The sequence below is a fragment of the Rhinopithecus roxellana genome, chromosome 6 (assembly GCF_007565055.1).
Source record: "Rhinopithecus roxellana isolate Shanxi Qingling chromosome 6, ASM756505v1, whole genome shotgun sequence".
NCBI lineage: Eukaryota > Metazoa > Chordata > Mammalia > Primates > Cercopithecidae > Rhinopithecus > Rhinopithecus roxellana.
In genome coordinates, this window is record NC_044554.1 from 106,918,934 (window position 1) to 106,942,099 (window position 23,166).

General features: G+C 44.6%; 1 protein-coding gene across 6 annotated transcripts in view; it reads left to right on the plus strand.

The window, feature by feature from the left end:
* The window catches only part of WDR60 (WD repeat domain 60), a 132,202-nt gene that overhangs the window by 45,385 nt on the left and 63,651 nt on the right, over positions 1 to 23,166 (plus strand). For 5 of the 6 annotated variants that reach the window (XR_004058104.1, XM_030933223.1, XM_010375367.2 and 2 more), the window contains 5 exons: positions 4,335 to 4,417; positions 4,999 to 5,307; positions 16,489 to 16,544; positions 18,933 to 18,987; positions 22,562 to 22,630. Coding sequence is in view for 5 of the 6 variants with exons in the window: in XM_030933223.1 (XP_030789083.1) it covers positions 4,335 to 4,417; positions 4,999 to 5,307; positions 16,489 to 16,544; positions 18,933 to 18,987; positions 22,562 to 22,630 (572 nt within the window). In the remaining variant the exon portion in view is untranslated. The remainder of the gene's footprint in view (positions 1 to 4,334; positions 4,418 to 4,998; positions 5,308 to 16,488; positions 16,545 to 18,932; positions 18,988 to 22,561; positions 22,631 to 23,166) is intronic. The other variant, XM_030933224.1, reaches the window with a different exon arrangement.

Sequence of the window (23,166 nt, forward strand, 5' to 3'; positions counted from 1 at the left end):
CCCTCTCTCCCTCCCTCCCCTCCCTCCCCACTCTCCCCTCCCTCCCCACTCTCCCCTCCCTCTCTCCCTCTCTCCCTTCTCTCCCTTCTCTCCCCTCCCTCCCCTCTCTCCCCTCCCTCCCCTCTCTCCCCTCCCTCCCTCCCTCTCTCCTTCCCTCCCTCCCCTCCCTCCTCCCCTCACCTCCCTCCCTCCCTCCTCCCTCACCTCCCTCCCTCCCTCCCTCTCTCCCTTCCCTCCCCTCCCCTCCCTCCCTCCCTCCCCTCACCTCCCTCCCTCCCTCCCTCCACCTCCCTCCCTCCCTCCCTCCCTCCCCTCCCTCCCTCCCTCCCTCCCTCCCTCCCCTCTCTCCCCTCCTCCCTTCCCTTCCCTTCCCTCTCTTCCCTCCCCTCCTCTCCCTCCCTCCCTCCCTCCCCTCCCTCCCCTCTCTCCCCTCCCTGCCCATCCCCTCCCCACTCCCCTCCCTCTCTCGTCTCCCTCCCTCTCCTCCCTTCCTCCCTCCCTCACTCCTCCCCTCCCTCCCCTCCCTCACTCCCCTCCGTCCCCTCCCTCCACCCCCTCCCCTCCATCCCCTCCCTCCCACCCCCTCCCCTCCCTCCCCTCCCTCCCACCCCCTCCCCTCCCTCCCCTCCCTCCCACCCCCTCCCCTCCCTCCCCTCCCTCTCTCCGTGTCTCCCTCCTTCCCTCCTTCCCCTTTCCTTTTTTTTCTGGTCAGCGTCTTGCTCTGCCCCCAGGCTAGAGTGCAGTGGTGCCATCACAGCTCATGGCAGCCTCAGCTTCCTGGGCTCAAGTGATCCTCCCACCACAGCCTCCCAAAGCATTGGCATTACAGACGACAGCCACTGTGCCCAGCTGGCTCTATTTGTTTTAAAAGTTCTTGCTCTTTGGGACATTTTCCTCTTTTGAAATGTTCATTCATTATTTTTGTTTTCTCTCATAGTTTTCACAAATGTTTTATTTTTGAAGTCAGATATTCTCTCTCTTGCAGGGTGTGTGTGTGCTTTTTATCATTGTTGCCTTTTGGTATTTTAAAAACTCATTCAGGCCAGGTGTGGTGGGTCATACCTATAATCCCAGCGCTTTGGGAGGCTGAGGTGGGAGGATTGCTCCAGCCCAGGATTTTGAGACCAGCGTGGGCAACATAGGGAGACTCCATCACTACAAAAAATAAAAAAGTTAGCTGTGTGTGGTGGCGCTTGCCTGTAGTTCTAGCTATTTGGTAGGCTGAGGTGGGAGGATCCCTTGAGCCCAGGAGGTTGAGGCTGCAGTAAGCTATGATTGTGTCACTGCACTGCAGCCTGGGCAACAGAGTGAGACCCTGTCTCAAAAGAAAAAACGAAAACTCAAAAAAGCATTTAGCTAGCCAGGTGTGGTGGCTCACTCCTGTAATCCCACACTGTGGGAGGCCAAGGTGGGTGGATCACCTGAGGTCAGGAGTTCGAAACCAGTCTGGCCAACATGGTGAAATCTCGTCTCTAGTAAAAATACAAAAAATTTAGCCAGGCATGGTAGCATGCGCCTATAATCCCAGCTACTCAGGAGGCTGAGGCAGGGAAATTGCTTGAACCAGGGAGGTGGAGGTTACAGTGAGCAGAGATTGTGCCACTGCACTTCAGACAGAGCCTAATTAATTTTAACAGTAGCTGTCCTATTTAATGTTCGTTTCAAAATGATTGTTTTTGATGTTTTTGGTATTTATTTGCGGTAACATCTTTTGTTCTCAGATCACCCTTTTTTTGGCTACCTGCTCGTTTTTTCAATGTGGTGTTGAAAGGAATTGTACTGGAAAGACTTTTGAAAACTGATTGCAGACTAGACTCTCTCAAGTTCTTTCCTCTGTATGTCTATTCTCTGTATGTCTTTTCTTTCTGTACCACCCATCTGTGCAGTGTGGCCTTTATCCAGGACTGGGTCCCCAGCCCTCTTCTCCAGCAACCCCTTGCCCTTGCTGGCTGGATCTAGTCTCATGGTTTTCAATACTGTTTGTCTCTGTCCTCATTTCCAAGTTTTTACCCCCAGCTGGGCATTGTCCCTGAATTCCAGGCTTGTGTGTCCCCTCTGTTTTGATGTCTAATAGATAACACAAACGCAGTGTACCCCACATGGGGCTTCCGGTAGCCCCTCCACACCAGCTGCGCTGCAGGCTTGCCCATCTCAGTCGATAGCACCTGCATCCTCGCGTCCTGAGGTCAGAAGACCTGGGACGTATCCCGATGCCCCGCTTTCTCTCCCAGTCTCTTGGAGAGTCCTGGGGTTTCCACCTTGAAAATTACCTGGAACGGGGCTCTCCCTCTGTAGCCCAGACTCCTAGAGGTGTGCTCAGTGCGTGGTAAATGCCTTTTTTTTTTTTTCTGAGGAGTCTCGCTCTGTCGCTCAGGCTGGAGTGCAGTGTTGCAGTCTCTGCTCACTGCATCTTCTGTCTCCTGGGTTCAAGCAGTTCTCTTCCTCACCCTCCCGAGTAGCTGAGATTACAGGTGCACACCACCACGCCCGGCTGATTTTTGTATTTTTAGTAGAGACGGGTTTCATCATGTTGGCCAGGCTGTTCTTGAACTCCTGACCTCGTGATCCACCTGCCTTGGCCTCCCAGAGTGCTTGGCTGACAGGCGTGAGCCACCGCGCCCAGCCTGGTAAATGCTTTTTGAATGAATGCACTTTGCCTCAGTGATCTTTGAAAGTTTAACTTTGCCCTGATCTTTTGGAGTGTCCACTCTCTGAATTTTACATCTGATGCCTTTTTGTGTGTGCAGAAGTGAAAGCCCAGCTTTCCATGTTGGAGGATGCTTTGGCGTCACCCGTACCTGCCTGGCTCCGTTTGCCCCGTCTCTCTTGCAGGTCGTGCTGGGCCTTGGTGCTTCAGCCCCCCCAGCCCAGGATGGATGCTGTAGCCTGGTGCCCTGGGGGGCCTGCTGCACCTGGTTTCCTTGTTTATTCAGGGGCCTCTGACTTCCTTGGTCCCTCAGCAGTGGGGGTGTCAGGAGGTATGGGGGCTGCTCTGGGTCCTCAGTGCAGTCCAGGAGGGCAGGCATTTCCTTGGAGCTCACATTTGGCTAAAGTGTTTGGCTGACTGGGCTCGTTCTCCTGTTCAGACTAAGCTCTGCTTCTGCATGATGCGCAGAAACCCTGAAGGCTATATGAGTTTGGTCTGGTGCCCTCTTGAATTTCCAAGGGTTACTCAGACATTTGCCTGGTTGCTTCAGCAGCAAACTGAGCGAGGCAAGAAGTCTCTCTGTTCCTTAGTGTACGAGTCTGTCCTCATACTGCTATAAAGAAACACCTGAGGCTGGGGAATTTATAAAGAAAAGAGGTTTAACTGGCTCACAGTTGTGCAGGCGTACAGGAAGCGTGGCTGCGGAGGCCACAGGAGACTTACAGTCCTGGGGGAAGGTGAAGGGAAGCGGTCATGTCTTGCAGGGCTGGAGCAGGAGGAAGGGAGAGAGTGGGGAGGTGCCACGCACTTTTAAACAACCAGATCTTGTGAGAACTCACTCAGTATCACAAGAACAACACCGGGGGAAATTCACCCCCATGATCCAGTCACCTCCCACCAGGTCTCACCTTCAGCACTGGGGACTACATTTCAGCGTGAGATTTGGGTGGGGACGCAGATCCAAACCATATCCCTTAGGTTGCCACGTCCGTCTCCTTCATTTCAGCGTGAGATTTGGGTGGGGACGCAGATCCAAACCATATCCCTTAGGTTGCCACGTCCGTCTCCTTCATTTCAGCGTGAGATTTGGGTGGGGACGCAGATCCAAACCATATCCCTTAGGTTGCCACGTCCGTCTCCTTCATTTCAGCGTGAGATTTGGGTGGGGACGCAGATCCAAACCATATCCCTTAGGTTGCCACGTCCGTCTCCTTCATTTCAGCGTGAGATTTGGGTGGGGACGCAGATCCAAACCATATCCCTTAGGTTGCCACGTCCGTCTCCTTCATTTCAGCGTGAGATTTGGGTGGGGACGCAGATCCAAACCATATCCCTTAGGTTGCCACGTCCGTCTCCTTCATTTCAGCGTGAGATTTGGGTGGGGACGCAGATCCAAACCATATCCCTTAGGTTGCCACGTCCGTCTCCTTCATTTCAGCGTGAGATTTGGGTGGGGACGCAGATCCAAACCATATCCCTTAGGTTGCCACGTCCGTCTCCTTCTTCTTTTTAAGTTTGATACTAGAACTCTTCATTCTTGAATTGGAGACGTGTTTTAGTTGAAGAATATTTTTAAATACTTATTAATAAGCATAAAATATGCAATACCATCCGTAGCAAGGTGTTAAAAGAGCTTTTTGATGTGCTAACATTTGGGAGTATTAAAAATATGTTTTACTTCTTGTAGTAAGTAAAGAAAGAAGTGAAGAGAAAGATGAAGACTCTGAAAGAGGAGATGAAGACAGAGAAAGAAGATACCGAGAAAGAAAGGTATACGAAGCAAGGCCTGGGGAAAGGTTTTCCAAACGTTGCCAAGTAAAGGATGTTTTAAACATTATTGTTAGAAGCATTTTTAGAAAATGTCCTAAGCCAGGATTTCAGGCCTGGAAAAGGCCTCCAGCACTGTGTGTAGTCAGTTTCTTTCTCCCCATGGTCGAATGTGTTTTTCTGATTCTGTATAAAATGGTGTAGTGTCTGCATATAACCTACGCACATCCTCCTGGAGGCTTTAAATCATCTCCAGATTACTTAAAATCCCTAATGCAATATAAATGAGATGTAAATAGTTTTTATTGTTTAGGGTGGAATGACAAGCAAAAAGTCTGTATATGTTTAATACAGACATGATTTTCTTCGAATGTGTTTGATCCGTGGTTGGTTGGATCTGTTGTTGTGGAACCCACGGAGAGGGAGGCCGGCTGCACTTCTGTTTGATGTGCTCCTGTGTTTCTCAGCTTGTTGGTTTGATCTGTGGTTGGTTGGATCTGTTGTTGTGGAACCCACGGAGAGGGAGGCCGGCTGCGCTCCTGTTTGACGTGCTCCTGTGTTTCTCAGCTTGTTGTGTTTTACAGCTGCAGTACGGAGACAGCAAGGACAACCCTCTCAAGTACTGGCTTTATAAAGAAGAAGGTGACAGGAGACACAGGAAGCCCAGAGAGCCAGATCGAGACAAGAAACACCGAGAAAAAAGCAGCACAAGGGAAAAAAGAGAGAAATATTCCAAAGAGAAAAGTAATTCATTCTCTGAAAAAGAAGGGGAAGAAAGACATAAAGAAAAGCGACACAAAGAAGGCCTTCATTTTGATGATGAGAGGCACCGAAGCAGCGTGGATAGAAAAGAGAGATCAGCAAAAGACGAGCACAAGAAAAGGGAATCCAAGGTACCCCTTCCGATGCTTCCTTGCCTTCACAGCCGCCACGAGGTCAGCGCTCTCAGAGGAGGCTTACCGGGTCGTGTCGCCAAAGTTGAGATTTGTGGCCTGGTAGTAGTAATTTAGGAGAAATGCGACTCAGGTCTTGATGATGTGGTTAGTACAGACAGATTACTAATCTCCTAAGAAATGTGATGTCACATATTTTGATTATATTCTGAATGTACTTTTAACAGATACTTGGAAATCTATCATAAAATTTTTAAAATCTGGCTGGACGTGGTGGCTCATGCCTGTAATCCCAGCACTTTGGGAGGCCAAGGTGCGGATCACCTGAGGTCAGGAGTTCGAGACCAGCCTGACCAACATGGTGAAACCCCATCTCTACTAAAAATAAAAAAATTAGCAGGGCATGGTGGCATGTGCCTATAATCTCAGCTACTCTGGAGGCTGAGGCAGGAGAATTGCTGGAACTCGGGAAGGAGAATCGCTGGAACCCAGGAGACATAGGTTGCAGTGAGCTGAGATCACACCACTGCACTCCAGCCTGGGTGATGGAGCGAGACTCTATCTCTCAAAAAAAAAAAAAAAGTTTGAAATTTAACATTGAAAGGGAAGCAGGTAGGTTTTAAAGTGGAAATTAAGTGAATAATTAGCAAACGTTTCAACCAAAATTGGTATAAGTTTGCAAAAAAAGCAAAACAAGACAGAACAAAAATGTAAAAGCATTGATTGCAGAGGATCTAATTTCCCTCTCAGGTCTGTGGGTTTCATCCCTGTACTTAGGATTTTCCTAGAGGTGTGTTAGCACCTTTTGCTCTCAGTGTGCTTTTTGCTGCTCTGTTTTTACAGAATCTGAAGCTAATATGATTTTATTTACCTGTTTCTAGGTGATGCTTCCTTTAAGATGGAAGCGAAATCTTTGCAAGGGTCAGATGGTACCTGAGGCTAGGGGAGAGTCACACCTTGAGGAAACGCATGTAGAGCTGGTGACCACTGCAGTGTTTGCTGTAAAATGCAAAAGCCAGTGGGTTAGAACTGGGAGCCCTTAGGACGAGAAGCAGTCATGTTAGGAGCAGAAGCCGTCTGGCTCCCGGCCATCTCAGCCACTCTTGCGCTGTCCTGCATGGGGTCAGAGTCCTTTAACTTCCCTTGCCTTTGCCCCGAGGGCCTTTCCTCACTGAGACCCCACTGTCTCCCGCAGCCCACGCCCTCCCTGTGTATCAGGGCGTTGGCCACGTTTCTTAGCAGGTTTGAGGCGGTGCCGGTTCTGCTACCCGCGTCTGCAGTGTGGAAAGCCCGTGGACTCCCTCAGTCAGCCACACTGAAGGTTAGATGAGAAGCAGCTCCTTGAGGACAGATATAAATTTTTTTGTTTTTTATTTATTTATATTTATTTATTTATTTATTTTGAGACAGAGTCTCGCTCTGTCGCCCAGGCTGGAGTGCAGTGGTGCGATCTTGGCTCATTGCAAGTTCCGCCTCCTGGGTTCACGCCATTCTCCTGCCTCAGCCTCCTGAGTAGCTGGGACTGCAGGCGCCTGCCACTGTGTCTGGCTAATTTTTTGTATTTTTAGTAGAGATGGGGTTTCACTGTGTTAGCCAGGATGGTCTCGATCTCCTGACCTCGTGATCCGCCCACCTCGGCCTCCCAAAGTGCTAGGATTACAGGTGTGAGCCACCGCGCCCGATCATTTTTTTGTTTTTAAGTCTCTTTCTTTAGATCAAAACTTCATCATTTTCTCTCAACGTTGTATTATGAACATTTTCAAACATAGAGCAAAGTCGACATAATTTTCCAGTGAACACTCACATACCCACAACTCAGACTCCACCACTCACCTTTTATTGAACTTGGCTGTTCTCCATTACCTAGATCACATTTAATTACTGGAAGTGACTTAGGTTACATGTGCTTAGTTCCACCCAGAAATGCCTTTTTGGACATAGATTTGGCTTTTATTAAAGGTGGATGAGAAAAATGGTCTATGAAGAACATTATCCTGTACCTTTGTAAAACCACTGCCTTCAAATTAGTCCCAGAAGAAAGATTATTCAGATGACTGACATTTTCTTTTTAAGACAAGTTGTTCCTATCTGAGTGGCTTGTGTGCTGGGCACGGTTCTAGGTGCTGAGGATACAGCTGTGAACAAAACAAAAATTACTGTTCTTATCGTGCTTATGTTGGAGAAGCCATAGGATAAAGAATTACCAAAAAAAAAAAAAAAAAATCAAATCTCAGACAGGTGTGGTGGCTTACACCTGGAGTCCTACTACTCAGCAGGTGGGAGGATCTCTTCAGCCCAGGAGTTCAAGACCAGTCTGAAAAATAGAGTGAGACTCCATCTCTACCAAAATAACAATAAAAAATTAGCCAGGCATGGTGGCACACGCCTGTAGTCCCAGCTGCTACGGAGGCTGAGGTGAGAGGATCACGTGAGCCGAGGAGGTCAAGGCTGCAGTGAGCTGTGATCTTATCACTGCAGTCCAACCTGGGTGGTACAGTAAGACCTTGTCTTAAAAGAAAAAAGAGGCCAGGCACGGTGGCTCACACCTATAATCCCAGCACTTTGGGAGACCAAGACAGGCAGATGACTTGAGGTCAGGAGTTCGAGACCAGCCTGGCCAACATAGCAAAACCCCATCTCTAGTAAAAAAAAAAAAAAAAAAAATACAAAAATTATCCAGGTGTTGTGGTGTGTGCCTGTAATCTCAGCTACTCGGGAGGCTAAGGCAGGAGAATTGCTTCAACCTGGGAGGAAGAGGTTACAGTTTGCTGAGATTGTGCCACTGCACCCCAGTCCAAGAGGCAGAGTGCGTCTTTGTCTCAAAAAAAAAAAAAAAAAAAAGGAAAAGGAGAAGAAATGAACAGATACACGATATAACTTCAGGAACGGTGATTGAGCATTGTATAATTAAAATTTTCCTTTGCATTGACTTTTAGAAATTCAAAACTTTTGAGTGCTTTTGATACTCAAAATGAGTATCAACTCAGATGTTCTTCAGCTGAGTACTCTGTGAACCTGCTGCTCGATGTAATTATCCTGTGGTTACCATAAAGTGCAAGGGGTGCTGTTAGTGATTATGCCAGGACAACAAATAGAAACTGGGACTGTTTCAACAACAAATAGAAACAGGGATAGATGTTCTCTGCGATTGTCTCTCACTTTCTCTATATGATATTTTTTTTCTGTTTTTCTTTTTTTTTTTTTTTGAGACTGAGTCTCAGTGTATTGCCCAGGCTGGAGTGCAGTGGTGTGATCTTGGCTCACTGCAGCCTCCACCTCCCAGGTTCAAGTGATTCTCCTGCCTTAGCCTCCCGAGTAGCTGGGATTACAGGCGTGCGCCTAATTTTTTTTTTTTTTTTTTTTGCATTTTTAGTAGTTTCGCCATGTTGGCTAGGCTGGCCTCAAACTCCTGACCTCAGGTGATCCACCTTTCTTGGCCTGCCAAAGTGCTGGGATTACAGGTGTGAGCCACGGTGCCCAGCCTCTATATGATTTTTGATCCATGATTTTAATTAGAATTATGTAACTTTTATTGTAAGCTTTCTCTAGTTATCAATTAGAGATACAAAGGATATGAGTAAGTACAATAAATATACAAAATGTTCTTCTAAGCTTCCTGACAACAGTGACTTCTTTATTAGAAGAATCCAGTGGCCTCATTATCCTATCTGCCACACTTTTATCCTTTTATTTATTTTTTCTTTTTTTTCTTTTTTATTATACTTTAAGTTCTAGGGTACATGTGCACAACGTGCAGGTTTGTTACATATGTATACATGTGCCATGTTGGTGTGCTGCACCCATTAACTTGTCATTTACATTAGATATATCTCCTAATGCTATCCCTCCCCCAGCCCCCCACCCCACAACAGGCCCCAGTGTGTGATGTTCCCCTTCCTGTGTCCAAGTGATCTCATTGTTCAGTTCCCACCTATGAGTGAGAACATGTGGTGTTTGGTTTTCTGTTCTTGTGACAGTTTGCTGAGAATGATGGTTTCTAGCTGCATCCATGTCCCTGCAAAGGACATGAACGCATCCTTTTTTATGGCTGCATAGTATTCCATGGTGTATATGTGCCACATTTTCTTAATCCAGTCTGTCATTGATGGACATTTGGTTTCGTTCCAAGTCTTTGCTATTGTGAATAGTGCCACAGTAAACATACATGTGTGTGTGTCTTTATAGCAGCATGATTTATAATCTTTTGGGTATATACCCAGTAATGGGATGGATGGGTCAAATGGTATTTCTAGTTCTCGATCCTTGAGGAATCGCCACACTCTTTTCCACAATGGTTGCACTAGTTTACAGTCCCACCAACAGTGTAAAAGTGTTTCTATTTCTCCACATCCTCTCCAGCACTTATTGTTTCCTGACTTTTTAATGATCACCATTCTAACTGGTGTGAGATGGTATCTCATTGTGGTTTTGATTTGCATTTCTCTGATGGCTAGTGATGATGAGCATTTTTTCATGTGTCTGTTGGCTACATAAATGTTGGCTACATAAGTGTCTGTTCATATCCTTTGCCCACTTTTTGATGGGGTTGTTTGTTTTTTTCTTGTAAATTTGTTTGAGTTCTTTGTAGATTCTGGATATTAGCCCTTTGTCAGATGAGTAGATTGCAAAAATGTTCTCCCATTCTGTAGGTTGCCTGTTTACTCTGATGGTAGTTTCTTTTTCTGTGCAGAAGCTCTTTAGTTTAATTAGATCCCATTTGTCAATTTTGGCTTTTGTTGCCATTGCTTTTGGTGTTTTAGACATGAGGTCCTGCCCATGCCTGTGTCCTGAATGGTATTGCCTAGGTTTTCTTCTAGGGTTTTTATGGTTTTAGGTCTAACATTTAAGTCTCTAATCCATCTTGAATTAATTTTTGTATAAGGTGTAAGGAAGGGATCCAGTTTCAGCTGTCTACTTACGGCTAGCCAGTTTTCCCAGTACCATTTGTTAAATAGGGAATCCTTTCCCCATTTCTTGTTTTTGTCACGTTTGTCAAAGATCAGATGGTTATGGATGTGTGGTATTATTTCTGAGGGCTCTGTTCTATTCCATTGGTCTATGTCTCTGTTTTGGTACCAGTACCATGCTGTTTTGATTACTGTAGCCTTGTAGTGTAGTTTGAAGTCAGGTAGCATGATGCCTCCAGCTTTGCTCTTTTGGCTTAGGACTGTCTTGGCAATGCGGGCTCTTTTTTGGTTCCATATGAACTTTAAAGTAGTTTTTTCCAATTCTGTGAAGAAAGTCATTGGGAGCTTAATGGGGATGGCATTGAATCTATAAATTACCTTGGTTAGTATGGCCATTTTCATGATATTGATTCTTCCTATCCATGAGCATGGAATGTTCTTCCATTTGTTTGTGTCCTCTTTTATTTCATTGAGCAGTGGTTTGTAGTTCTCCTTGAAGAGGTCCTTCACATCCCTTGTAAGTTGGATTCCTAGGTATTTTATTCTCTTTGAAGCAATTGTGAATGGAAGTTCATTCATGATTTGGCTCTCTGTTTGTCTGTTACTGGTGTATAAGAATGCTAGTGACTTTTGCGCATTGATTGTGTATCCTGAGACTTTGCTGAAGTTGCTTATCAGCTTAAGGAGATTTTGGGCTGAGACGATGGGGTTTTCTAAAGATACAATCATATCATCTGCAAACAGGGACAATTTGACTACCTCTTTTCCTAATTGAATACACTTTATTTTTTTCTCTTGCCTGATTGCCCTGGCCAGAACTTCCAACACTATGTTGAATAGGAGTGGTGAGAGAGGGCATCCCTGTCTTGTGCCAGTTTTCAAGGGGAATGCTTCCAGTTTTTGCCCATTCAGTATGATATTGGCTGTGGGTTTGTCATAAATAGCTCTTATTATTTTGAGATATGTTCCATCAATACCGAATTTATTGAGAGATTTTTAGCATGAAGGGCTGTTGAATTTTGTCAAAGGCCTTTTCTGCATCTATTGAGATAATCATGTGATTTTTGTCTTTGGTTCTGTTTATATGCTGGATTACGTTTATTGATTTGCATATGTTGAACCAGCCTTGCATCCCGGGGATGAAGCCCACTTGATCATGGTGGATAAACTTTTTGATGTGCTGCTGGATTCGGTTTGCCAGTATTTTATTGAGGATTTTTGCATCGATGTTCATCAGGGATATTGGTCTAAAATTTTCTTTTTTTGTTGTGTCTCTGCCAGGCTTTGGTATCAGGATGATGTTGGCCTCATAAAATGAGTTAGGGAGGATTCTCTCTTTTTCTGTTGGTTGGAATAATTTCAGAAGGAATGGTACCAGCTCTTCCTTGTATCTCTGGTAGAATTCAGCTGTGAATCCATCTGGTCCTGGACTTTTTTTGGTGGGTAGGCTGTTAATTGTTGCCTCAATTTCAGAGCCTGTTATTGGTCTACTCAGGTCTTCCTGGTTTAGTCTTGGGAGAGTGTAAGTGTCCAGGAATTTATCCATTTCTTCTAGGTTTTCTAGTTTATTTGCGTAGAGGTGTTTATAGTATTCTCTGATGGTAGTTTGTATTTTTTTGGGGTCGGTGGTGATATCCCCTTTATCATTTTTTATTGCATCCATTTGATTCTTCTCTCTTTTCTTCTTTATTAGTCTTGCTAGTGGTCTATCCATTTTGTTGATCTTTTCAAAAAACCAGCTCCTGGATTCACTGATATTTTGAAGCATTTTTTTTGTCTCTATCTCCTTTAGTTCTGCTCTGATCTTAGTTATTTCTTGCCTTCTGCCAGCTTTTGAATGTGTTTGCTCTTGCTTCTCTAGTTCTTTTAATTGTGATGTTAGGGTGTCAATTTTAGATCTTTCCTGCTTTCTCTTGTGGGCATTTAGTGCTATAAATTTTCCTCTACACCCTGCTTTAAATGTGTCCCAGAGATTCTGGTATGTTGTATCTTTGTTCTCATTGGTTTCAAAGAACATCTTTATTTCTGCCTTCATTTCGTTATGTACCCAGTAGTCATTCAGGAGCAGGTTGTTCAGTTTCCATGTAGTTGAGTGGTATTGATTGAGTTTCTTAATCCTGAGTTCTAGTTTGATTGCACTGTGGTCTGAGAGACAGTTTGTTATAATTTCTGTTCTTTTACATTTGCTGAGGACTGCTTTACTTCCAACTGTGTGGTCAATTTTGGAATAAGTGCGATGTGGTGCTGAGAAGAATGTAGATTCTGTTGTTTTGGGGTGGAGAGTTCTGTAGATGTCTATTAGGTTTGCTTGGTGCAGAGTGAGTTCAATTCCTGGATATCCTTGTTAACTTTCTGTCTCGTTGATCTGTCTAACGTTGACAGTGGAGTGTTAAAGTCTCCCATTATTATTGTGTGGGAGTCTAAGTCTCTTTGTAAGTCTCTAAGGACTTGCTTTATGAATCTGGGTGCTCCTGTATTGGGTGCATATATATTTAGGATAGTAAGCTCTTCTTCTTGAATTGATCCCTTTACCATTATGTAATGGCCTTCTTTGTCTCTTTTGATCTTTGTTGGTTTAAAGTCTGTTTTATCAGAGACTAGGATTGCAACCCCTGCCTTTTTTTATTTTCCATTTGCTTGGTAGATCTTCCTCCATCCCTTTATTTTGAGCCTATGTATGTCTCTGCATGTGAGATGGGTCTCCTGAATACAGCACACTGATGGGTCTTGACTATTTATCCAATTTGCCAGTCTGTGTCTTTTAATTGGAGCATATAGCCCATTTATATTTAAGGTTAATATTGTTACGTGTGAACTTGATCCTGCCATTATGATATTAACTGGTTATTTTGCTCATTAGTTGATGCAGTTTCTTCCTAGCATCGATGGTCTTTAAATTTTGGCATGTTTTTGCAGTGACTGGTACTGGTTGTTCCTTTCCATGTTTAGTGCTTCCTTCAGGAGCTCTTGTAGGGCAGGCCTGGTGGTGACAGAATCTCTCAGCATTTGCTTGTCTGTAAAGGATTTTATTTCTCCTTCACTTAGGAAACTTAGTTTGGCTGGGTATGAAATTCTGGTTTGAAAATTCTTTTCTTTAAGAATGTTGAATATTGGCCCCCACTCTCTTCTGGCCTGCAGAGGTTCTGCCAAGAGATCTGCTGTTAGTCTGATGGGCTTCCCTTTGTGTGTAACCCGAACTTTCTCTCTGTCTGCCCTTAGCATTTTTTCCTTCATTTCAACTTTGGTGAATCTGACAATTACGTGTCTTGCAGTTGCTCTTCTCAAGGAGTATCTTCGTGGCGTTCTCTGTATTTCCTGAATTTGAATGTTGGCCTGCCTTGCTAGGTTGGGGAAGTTCTCCTGGATGATATCCTGCAGAGTGTTTTCCAACTTGGCTCCATTCTCCCCGTCACTTTCAGGTTCACCAGTCAGACGTAGATTTGGTCTTTTCACATAGTCCCATATTTCTTGGAGGCTTTGTTCATTTCTTTTTACTCTTTTTTCTCTAAACTTCTCTTCTCGCTTCATTTCATTCATTTGATCTTCAGTCACTGATACCCTTTCTTCCAGTTGATCGAGTCGGTTATGGAAGCTTGTGCATTTATCACGTAGTTCTTGTGTCACGGTTTTCATCTCTGTCAGGTCGTTTAAGGACTTGTCTGCATTGGTTATTCTAGTTAGCCATTCGTCTAATCTTTTTTCAGGGTTTTTAGTTTCTTTTCCATGGGTTTGAACTTCCTCCTTTAGCTCGGAGAAGTTTCATTGTCTGAAGTCTTCTTCTCCAACTCATCAAAGTCATTCTCTTTCCAGCTTTGTTCCGTTGCTGTCGAGGAGCTGCATTCCTTTGGAGGGGGAGAGGCACTGTGATTTTTAGAATTTCCAACTTTTCTGTACTGCTTTTTCCCCGTCTTTGTGGTTTTTATCCACATTTGGTCATTGATGATAGTGACATACAGATGGGTTTTGGTGTGGATGTCCATTCTGTTTGTTATTTTTCCATCTAACAGTCAGGACCCTCAGCTGCAGGTCTGTTGGAGTTTGCTGGAGGTCCACTCCAGACCCTGTTTGCCTGGGTATCAGCAGCGGAGGCTGCAGAGGAGTGAATATTGCTTTGCTGTCTGATCGTTCCTCTGGAAGCTTCGTCTCAGAGATGTATCCGGCCGTGTGAGGTGTGAGGTGTCAGTCTGCCCCTAGTGGGGCATGTCTCCCAGTTAGGCTACTCGGGTCAGGGACCCACTTGAGCAGACAGCCTGTCCATTCTCAGATCTCAAACTCCGTGCTGGGAAAACCACTACTCTTGAAAGCTGTCAGATGGGGACATTTACATCTGCAGAGGTTTCTGCTGCCTTTTGTTTGGCTATGCCCTGTCCCCAGAGGTGGAGTCTACAGGCCGGCCTCCTTGAGCTGTGGTGTTCCAGCTTCCTGGCAGCCTTGTTTACCTACTTAAGCCTCAGCAATGGCAGGTGCCCCTCTCCCAGCCTCGCTGCCACCTTGCAATTAGATCTCAGACTGCTGTGCTAGCAATGAAGGAGGCTCCGTGGGCATGGGACCCTCCGAGCCAGGCACAGGATATAATCTTCTGGTGTACCCTTTGCTGAGACCCTTGGTAAAGCGCAGTATTAGGGTGGAAGTGACCCAATTTTCCAGGTCTTGTGTGTCTCGGTTTCCCTTGACTAGGAAAGGAAATTCCCTTCCCCCTTGTGCTTCCCAGGTAAGGCGATGCCTTGCCCGGCTTCGGCTCTCACTGGTTGGGCTGCACCCACTGTCCAACACGCCCCAGTGAACCCGGTACCAGAACCAGTGAACCCAGTACCAGATGAACCCGGTACCTCAGTTGGAAATGCGGAAATCACCCGTCTTCCGTGTTGCTCTCACTGGGAGCTGGAGGCTGGAGCTGTTCCTATTCGGCCATCTTGGCGCGGATCCCCTCACCTTTACCCTTTTAAAAAACAATTTTTTTTTTTTTTGAGACGGATTCTCGCTCTGTTTTCCAGGCTGGAGTGCAGTGGTGTGATCTCCGCTCACTGCAAGCTCCACCTCCTGGATTCACGCCAGTCTCCTGCCTCAGCCTCCTGAGTAGCTGGGACTACAGGCGCCCGCCACCACTTTTGTATTTTTAGTAGAGACGGGGTTTCACTGTGTTAGCCAGGGTGGTCTCCATCTCCTGACCTCGTGATCTGCCCACCTTGCCCTCCCAAAGTTATGGGATTACAGGCGTGAGCCACCATGCCCGGCAAAAGCAATTTTTTTAGAGATGGGGTCTAGCTGTGTTGCCTGGGCTGATCTTGAACTCCTGGCCTCAAGCTACCTCAGCCTGCCAAACGGATGCGATTAGGATGTGAACCACCATGCCTGCCATACTTTTATCCTTTTCAAGATTGGATCATCTCCTTTCTGCTCCTGGAAGTAGTGGATTCAAATGATCACTCGTAAATATCTTTTCCAGCCCAGGACTCTCCTGTCCAGAGTGTTAGTCCGGAGGGACTATGTGATGAGGCCACAGGAGTTAGATGACAACGTGTTGAGCTTTGTCTCAGCTCTGCCATTTGCAGGCCATCTGGGTGAGCAGCATTGCCTGCCTCCCTGTGTGGTAGGTGCTGAGGTCATCACAGGACGCGTCTCCTGGCCCCACGTGCAGTCTGACTGGCTGCTGTCACCACAGCCAGGGCCCCCAGTGCTGTGCGCTGCTTGCCCACCACCCAGGTCTGACTCTTATTAACTTGATGACTTTTTTTTTCTTCCCTTTTTATATCTAGTCAGTAATTCATAATTTTTCTGATTAATTTTGTAAAGTTTTTTTTTTTTTTGAGATGATGTCTCGCTCTGTTGCCCAGGCTGGAGTGCAGTGGCGTGATCTCAGCTCACTGCAGCCTCCGCCTCCTGAGTACCTGGGATTACAGGCGTGTACCACCATGCCCAGCTAATTTTGTATTTTTAGTAGAAACGGGATTTCTCCGTGTTGGTCAGGCTGGTCTCTAACTCCCAACCTCAGGTGATCCACGTGCCTTGGCCTCCCAAAGTGCTGGGATCACAGGCGTGAGCCGCCTCCCCTGGCATAATCACCCTTTTATATATAATTTCATCCATTTTCTTTACATTTAATTATCTAATTTACTAAAAATAACTGGCAAAAATCGTTATTTTAAAAGAACTTGTGGTGTAGATGCTATTGTTAAATTTTCAATCCGTTCTTGTTTTATGGGGTTTACTAATTATGCTTACTTCATTCCCATATGCTAATGAATGGTTATGGGATTATTCTTTTGTTTGATAGAACGGTGAACACAGAAATCGAGGTGCAAGCTCAAAAAGAGATGGGACCAGCAGCCAGTAAGGATTGCGTGCCCTGTGGTCGACCTTGACGTGTGCCGCTCTCGTGGAAAGCTTCAGGGAACTTTCTTACTGGCTCCCGTGATGGCCAGTCCGTGGGAATCAGTTATAGATATACTTCATTTTCTCTAGATTTTACCCCTTAGCCCCTCCAAATGGGTTGATATGTTTTAGGAATACTAGAGGAGCTTGGAAACTTAATATGAAATTATTAGCTTTTTATTTTGCCTTTTAAATTAATTATATTTATTTTTATTTTTTCCGTTTTAATATTATTGTTTCTATTTATTGCCTCAGGATCTGTTTTTGTCCTTTTTAACATTTCTCATGCAAAATTAGAAAATTGGTACTGACTCTGGGGAGAATAATTCACTTGGGAGCCTCTTCATATGCAAGAGGGCGTGCTCCCTGCCTGAAGCTAAAGATCCACAGCTGGGCGGTTTCGCCCCTTTACAGACCTGAGCAAACTGTTCTGGTTCACAGCCACTAAAAGCAGGACATGCCGGCAAGTCCCCCTCTGCCCATTGTTTGTCGCTTGTGAACACCTGGGAGGGAACATTCCACCCTGAGGCCTTGGCAGAGACCCCCAGAGCTGGGGGTGGGGGTCAGTCTTGGTTGGAATTTCCTGTCTACCTTTTAGTTGCAGTGATGGGTGGCCTTTCGCTAAAGCAATGATGATAATTCCTGTGTCATGTGGGTTTTGCGAAGATTATAGATTAGTTGAAGTTTCTGTATAAACTCTTTTTTTTTTTTTTGAGACAGAGTCTCTCTTTGTCACCAAGGCTGGAGTGCAGTGGCACGATCTTGGCTCACTGCAACCTCCGCCTCCCAGGTTCAAGCTGTTCTTCTGCCTCAGCCTCCTGAGTAACTGGAACTACAGGCACACACCACCGCGCCCAGCTAATTTTTGTATTTTTGGTAGAGATGGGGTTTTGCCATGTTGGCTAGGCTGGTATCGAACTCCTGGCCTCAAGTGAGCCCCCTGCCTTGGCCTCCCAAAGTCTGGTATTACAGGCGTGAGCCACCGCACCTGGCCTAAATGCTCATATGTAAGCCCTAAACTTTAATTTGTTCTTTCTCACAATCATATTTTGTAATCCTTTTTCAAAGATTAGAAAACCCAGGTTAAATGTCTTACCCAAATTTTTACAAGTTTGGGCAAAGCTAACACTTAAACCTCGGGTGTCAGTTCCTGGATTTTATACTGCATGTCCACTAGAAGGCACAAGAAGACTTTTTTGCTCAATTCAGTACTTTTGTTAAACCACATGGTATATTGGTATGAATGAAAGTTTAAAAATTGAGAATCAGTTTGATATTTTGCACATCTTTATTTTAGGTCCTAACTAACATGAAATGTGATTTAAAGATAAAACATATTTCAAGATAAATCTTTCTTTTAGAAATATCTTTTATATTTGTATTATATATTATATATTTTATTTTATATTTAATATAAAATAGTATTTCAGATAGACCAATAAAATTATAGAAAATTTCTAGAACTCTTTTTTGAGACGGAGTCTTGCTCTGTTGCCTAGGCTGGAGTGCAGCGGCATGATCTTGGCTAACTGTAACCTCCACCTCCCTGGTTCAAGCAATTCCGCTGCCTCAGCCTCCCAAGTAGCTGGGATTACAGGCACATACCACCATGACTGGCTAATTTTTTTGTATTTTTAGTAGAGATGGAGTTTCACCGTGTTTGCCAGACTGGTCCCAAGCTCTTGACCTCAGGCAGTCTGCCCACCTCGGCCTCCCAAAGTGCTGGGATTACAGACGTGAGCCCCGCGCCCAGCCAAGAACTCCTAAAGAATGTAGATTTGCACTCACACACAAGTTGGTTAAAACACGTAATTTCTTCTCTGGAAGATATTTTCCGTCTTGAATTATTGCTAAAAGAGTAAGAATGCTAGGAAGACTTTAACATTTATTGCTCTAATAAAACATGCTTTGCTAACCTGCAACGGTTTTTTTTTAAAATTATTTTTTGAGAAAGGGTCTTGCTCTATCACCCAGGCTGGAGTGCAGTGGCACAGTCATGGCTCACTGCAGCCTCAAACTCCTGGGCTCAAGCAATCCTCCTGCCTCAGCCTCCCAAGTAGCTGAGACTAAGGCATGTGCCACCATGCCAGGCTAATTTTTTATTTTTGTAGAGATGGGGTCTACTCTGTCGCCCAGGCTGGTCCCAAACTCCTGGCCTTAAGCGACCCTCCTGCCCCAGGCTCCCAAATAGCTGGGATTACAGGTGCAAGTCATTGCCCCTGGTTATAGTAGTTCTTAATCATATCAAAGTATTGTTAAGAACTTTCACTGATATGGAAAATGTTTTCTTTTTTAAAAGCCCTCATTGAAAAGTAAATTGTAATTTTGATTATGTTTGCTTTCCAGGCATGCTGAGAATTTAGTAAGGAGTCACGGAAAAGATAAAGATACGCGACGGAGGGTAAGGCAGTCTCCGCTGAGAATACATCGATCTTATGGTACATTCAGATGAGCCATCATCTTAGTCTGGGCTTCCCCTTGAAAGCAGAGGCTGGGACAGGGCTCATTTGCAGATGGTTTATTTGAGTGGTGATTCCAGAAGGCACACTAGAGACTTACTTTAGGCTAGAAGACACAAATAGGTTGAAAGTAAAAAGCTGGACAAAGAGAATCTGTCAAACAGCAGCTATGAGAGGGCTGGACTGGCTATACTAAAATCAGATAAAACAGATTTTGAGACAGAAGGTGTTACTAGAGATAGACATTTCAGAATGACCAAATAATTAGTTCAGCAAGGAGATGTAACAATTGTAAATGAATGTTTACCTAACAAGAGGGCCCCAAAACACAAGCAGTAAAACCTGACAGAAATGAAGGGAGAAATAGACAATTCACAATAATAGGAACTTTAGCACCCCACTTTCAATCACAGATAGGATTTGTGGTAACAAATTAGGTAATTTAGATGAAAGGACAAATTCCTAGAGACTGTCAGTTACTAAAACTGCTAGAAGCAATAGCCTGAACTGATCTTTAGTAAGTCAAGAAATTGCGTTTGTGTTAAGAATCTCCCCACAAAGTAGCTCAGGCTCTGACGGCTTCTCTGGCAAATTCTACCAAGCACATGTTATTAATAGACACTTGTGACTAACACACACGCATAATCCCTCTCCTTGCATAATTGTTTCCATGTGTTAAGCTACCCTGTGACACGTATTTATGCACCAGGAGAATTGTACCCTGTGCTGAGCTTGTCACTTAGCACGTCAGCGTTTCTCCACAGTCTTCATTATCTCCACCATCTCCATTAGTATCATAAGAGTAGTCTTCATAACGATTACTTAGTAACTAAAATAGCACACTGTGGAGTTAGGGTTATTATCAAACCATTTTCCTCTTTTTGTTTTGTTATTACAGATAATGTGGCAAGCATATTTTGAATTTTATGAATTATTTCTGGAGAATAATTTTTTCTTTTTTGGTAGTTATCTGAAACCCATGACCTTGAGATAATCATATTTAACAATTTTGTGCCATATATGTATATATATGTTGAGTTGGAGTCTTGCTCTGTCTCCCAGGCTGGAGTGCAGTGGCGCGATCTCAGCTCACCTCAACCTCCACCTCCTGGGTTCAAGTGATTCATGCCTCAGCCTTCTGAGTAGCTGGGATCGCAGGCATGTGCCACCGCATCCAGCTAATTTTTGTTTTTTTAGTAGAGACAGGGTTTCACCATGTTGGCCAGGCTGATCTTGAACTCCTGACCTCAGGTCATCTACCTGCTTCGGCCTCCCAAAGTGCTGGGATTACAGGCAGGAGCCACCGTGCTCAGCCTTCATGCCATATTTGTATGAATTACTTTATTCTATATCCGTACACAAGCATAATTTTACATAAATTAGGTCATGCAGCACCTGTTGTTTTGACGTGGATGTTTTATTTATTTAATTTTCGTGGTGGTGGTGGTGGGATTGCTTATTATCTGGCTATAGCCACACATTTACCACAGAAAAAAAAGACCTACAAATATTTCTCATATAATCTTTTATAATCATATATTGGTATGTATATTTGGGAATTTGGAAGCCAGTTTTAAACATTTACACACACACACACACACAAACACACACACAGCCCTCCTGTTTTTCCTAGTTCATTGTGGAAATCCCTCCAGTTTGGATGTTACAGATCTACTGTGTTATTTTTGTGAATACATTTCTTGAAGTGGAATTGTGGAATTATTGGATGAAAACATACAGATTTATTTTCCTATTTTTTTCATGTTTCCCAATTTTTTCTCTAAGCTCCAGGTTGGCATTGTTTACTAGAGTTACAACGTGAGCCACTTTATAATTTTAAATTTTATTTTTTATTTTTATTTAAAAAAATATGCCAGATGTTCGAGACCAGCCTGGGCAACATAGGAAGTCCTCATCTGTATAAAAACAACAACAGAAAATTTAAAAAGGCCAGGCATGGTGGCTGAGGCCTGTAACCCCAGCACTTTGGGAGGCCAAGGCAGAGGCATCACCTGAGGTCAGTAGTTCGAGACCAGCCTGGCCATCATGGTGAAACTCCATCTCTACTCAAAATGCAAAAATCAGCCAGGCGTGGTGGTGGACTCCTGTAATCCCAGCTACTTGGGAGGCTGAGGCAGGAGAATTGCTTGAACCCAGGAGGTGGAAATTGCAGTGAGCCAAGATTGTACCACTGCACTCCAGCCTGGGCCACAGAGCGAGACTCCGTCTCAAAAAAAAAAAAAAAAATAGAGGTGGGGTCTTGCAATGTTGCCCAGACTGGTCTCGCACTTCTGGGCTCAGGTGATCCTCCTGCCTCAGCCTCCTAAAGTACTGGGATTACAGGTGCGAGCCACCACACCTGGCCTATAATTTTACGTTTTCTTACAAACATACAAAAGGAACATGAAATTAATTTTATAACATCTTATATAATCCAATAAATCTAAAATAGTATCCATGCAACCTGTAATCAGTATAAAAATTATCAATGAGGTAACCAATGGAATATTTTACATTCTTTTTTTTTTCTTTTCCAGAGGAGTAAAATATATGATGTGTTTTTTTCTAGAAAAATTTCAGTTGATTGTGAACGTATTTAACAGCTTGTTTTGGCTCTGATTAGATCCACATTTTACAGCAGCAACTCTGAATTTATCTTGATTCAATCCTTCAGCATTTATGGAGTGCCTACTATGTGCCAGAATAGTTTTCTGGACACATGGAAAGTTCTTTTTCTGTTTTCTTCATGAATAATACATTATATTGTCACCAGTTTTAGACACTGCCTAGTTTTGGGTAGTCACTTGTTTTTTTTTGAGACTGAGTTTCGTTCTTGTCGCCCAAGCTGGAGTGCAGTGGTGCGATCTCAGCTCACCACAACCTCTGCCTTCTGGGTTCAAGAGATTATCCTGCCTCAGCCTCCCAAGTAGCTGGGATTGCAGGTGCCTGCCACCCTGCTTGGCTCATTTTTGTTATTTTTAGTAGAGACAGGATTTCACCGTGTTGGCTAGGCTGGTCTCAAACTCCTGACCTCAGGTGATCTGAGTAGTGACTTCTAAGTGCATAGATCTTCCTAGCGTCGTTGACAAAGGTGACATTTGCAAGGCTTTTTCTTCATCACATACAGGGATCCGGGCTTCTTGTGTGTCCTTTCATCCGGTCCTCTCACTGCTGCTGTGAAGCAGATGCCGTAATTCTGATTTTTCAGAAGAGAAAGCTGAGGCACAGAGAGTTGAAGATACTTGCTCTAAGCTCTAAGTCACACAGTTTGTCAGCCATCAGGCTGGGACCCACATTCCAGAGCATTAAGTTTCGCAGTCTGTGCACCTGTGGAATCTCACCTGTGTCCTGGCTGCTGAGGGCCGGTGGGCTCTGCAGGGAGCTGCGTGGCGTGCGTGTCTCCCAGAATCTCACCTGCGTCCTGTCTGCTGAGGGCTGGTGGGCTCTGCGGGGAGCTGTGTGTCTCCTGGAATCTCACCTGTGTCCTGGCTGATGGGACTGTTCTCTCTCCATTAGCATGGCCACGAGGAAGGCTCTTCCGTGTGGTGGAAGCTGGACCAGAGGCCAGGAGGCGAGGAAACTGTGGTAAGGAGAGTACTTCGTCTTATAGTTTTGCAATCCTGTCTCAGCACAGGTTTCCACTCACATTGCCTTGCTTTCCTGTCAGCATTTTACTAGTGTGATTCCTGTCCCTTCCAGACAGCAGAACATGAGCATGAAGGGACAGATGAGGTTTTCATATGAAATTCACACTTGGAGTTGTTTGAAGTCCTTGGTCTTGTTGAAAGCCATCTGGGTTGTGGGGGTCAAGGAATGTAACTGGGTTGTGTGCACACCGTCAGGTACTCAAGCCTCTTTCTTCCTGGAAGAGGAGAGGATTTTGCAAAGAAATTGGAGGGAAGAGGTTTAGGGTGAATGAACAGACAGCCTTCTCGTTGTTGTTCTGTGTAAGTTGAAGAAAGTGAGGAGATTTGAAGACACCGAATAGAGAAATCACAAAAGACATGATCCAGGCCATGATTGCTGAGAATTGTACAAGGTTATAAATAATTTTCAGAATATATATGCAAAACCAGAGAGATCAAGGAATTGTAAGTATCATCATGAGGGAAGACTTGTGG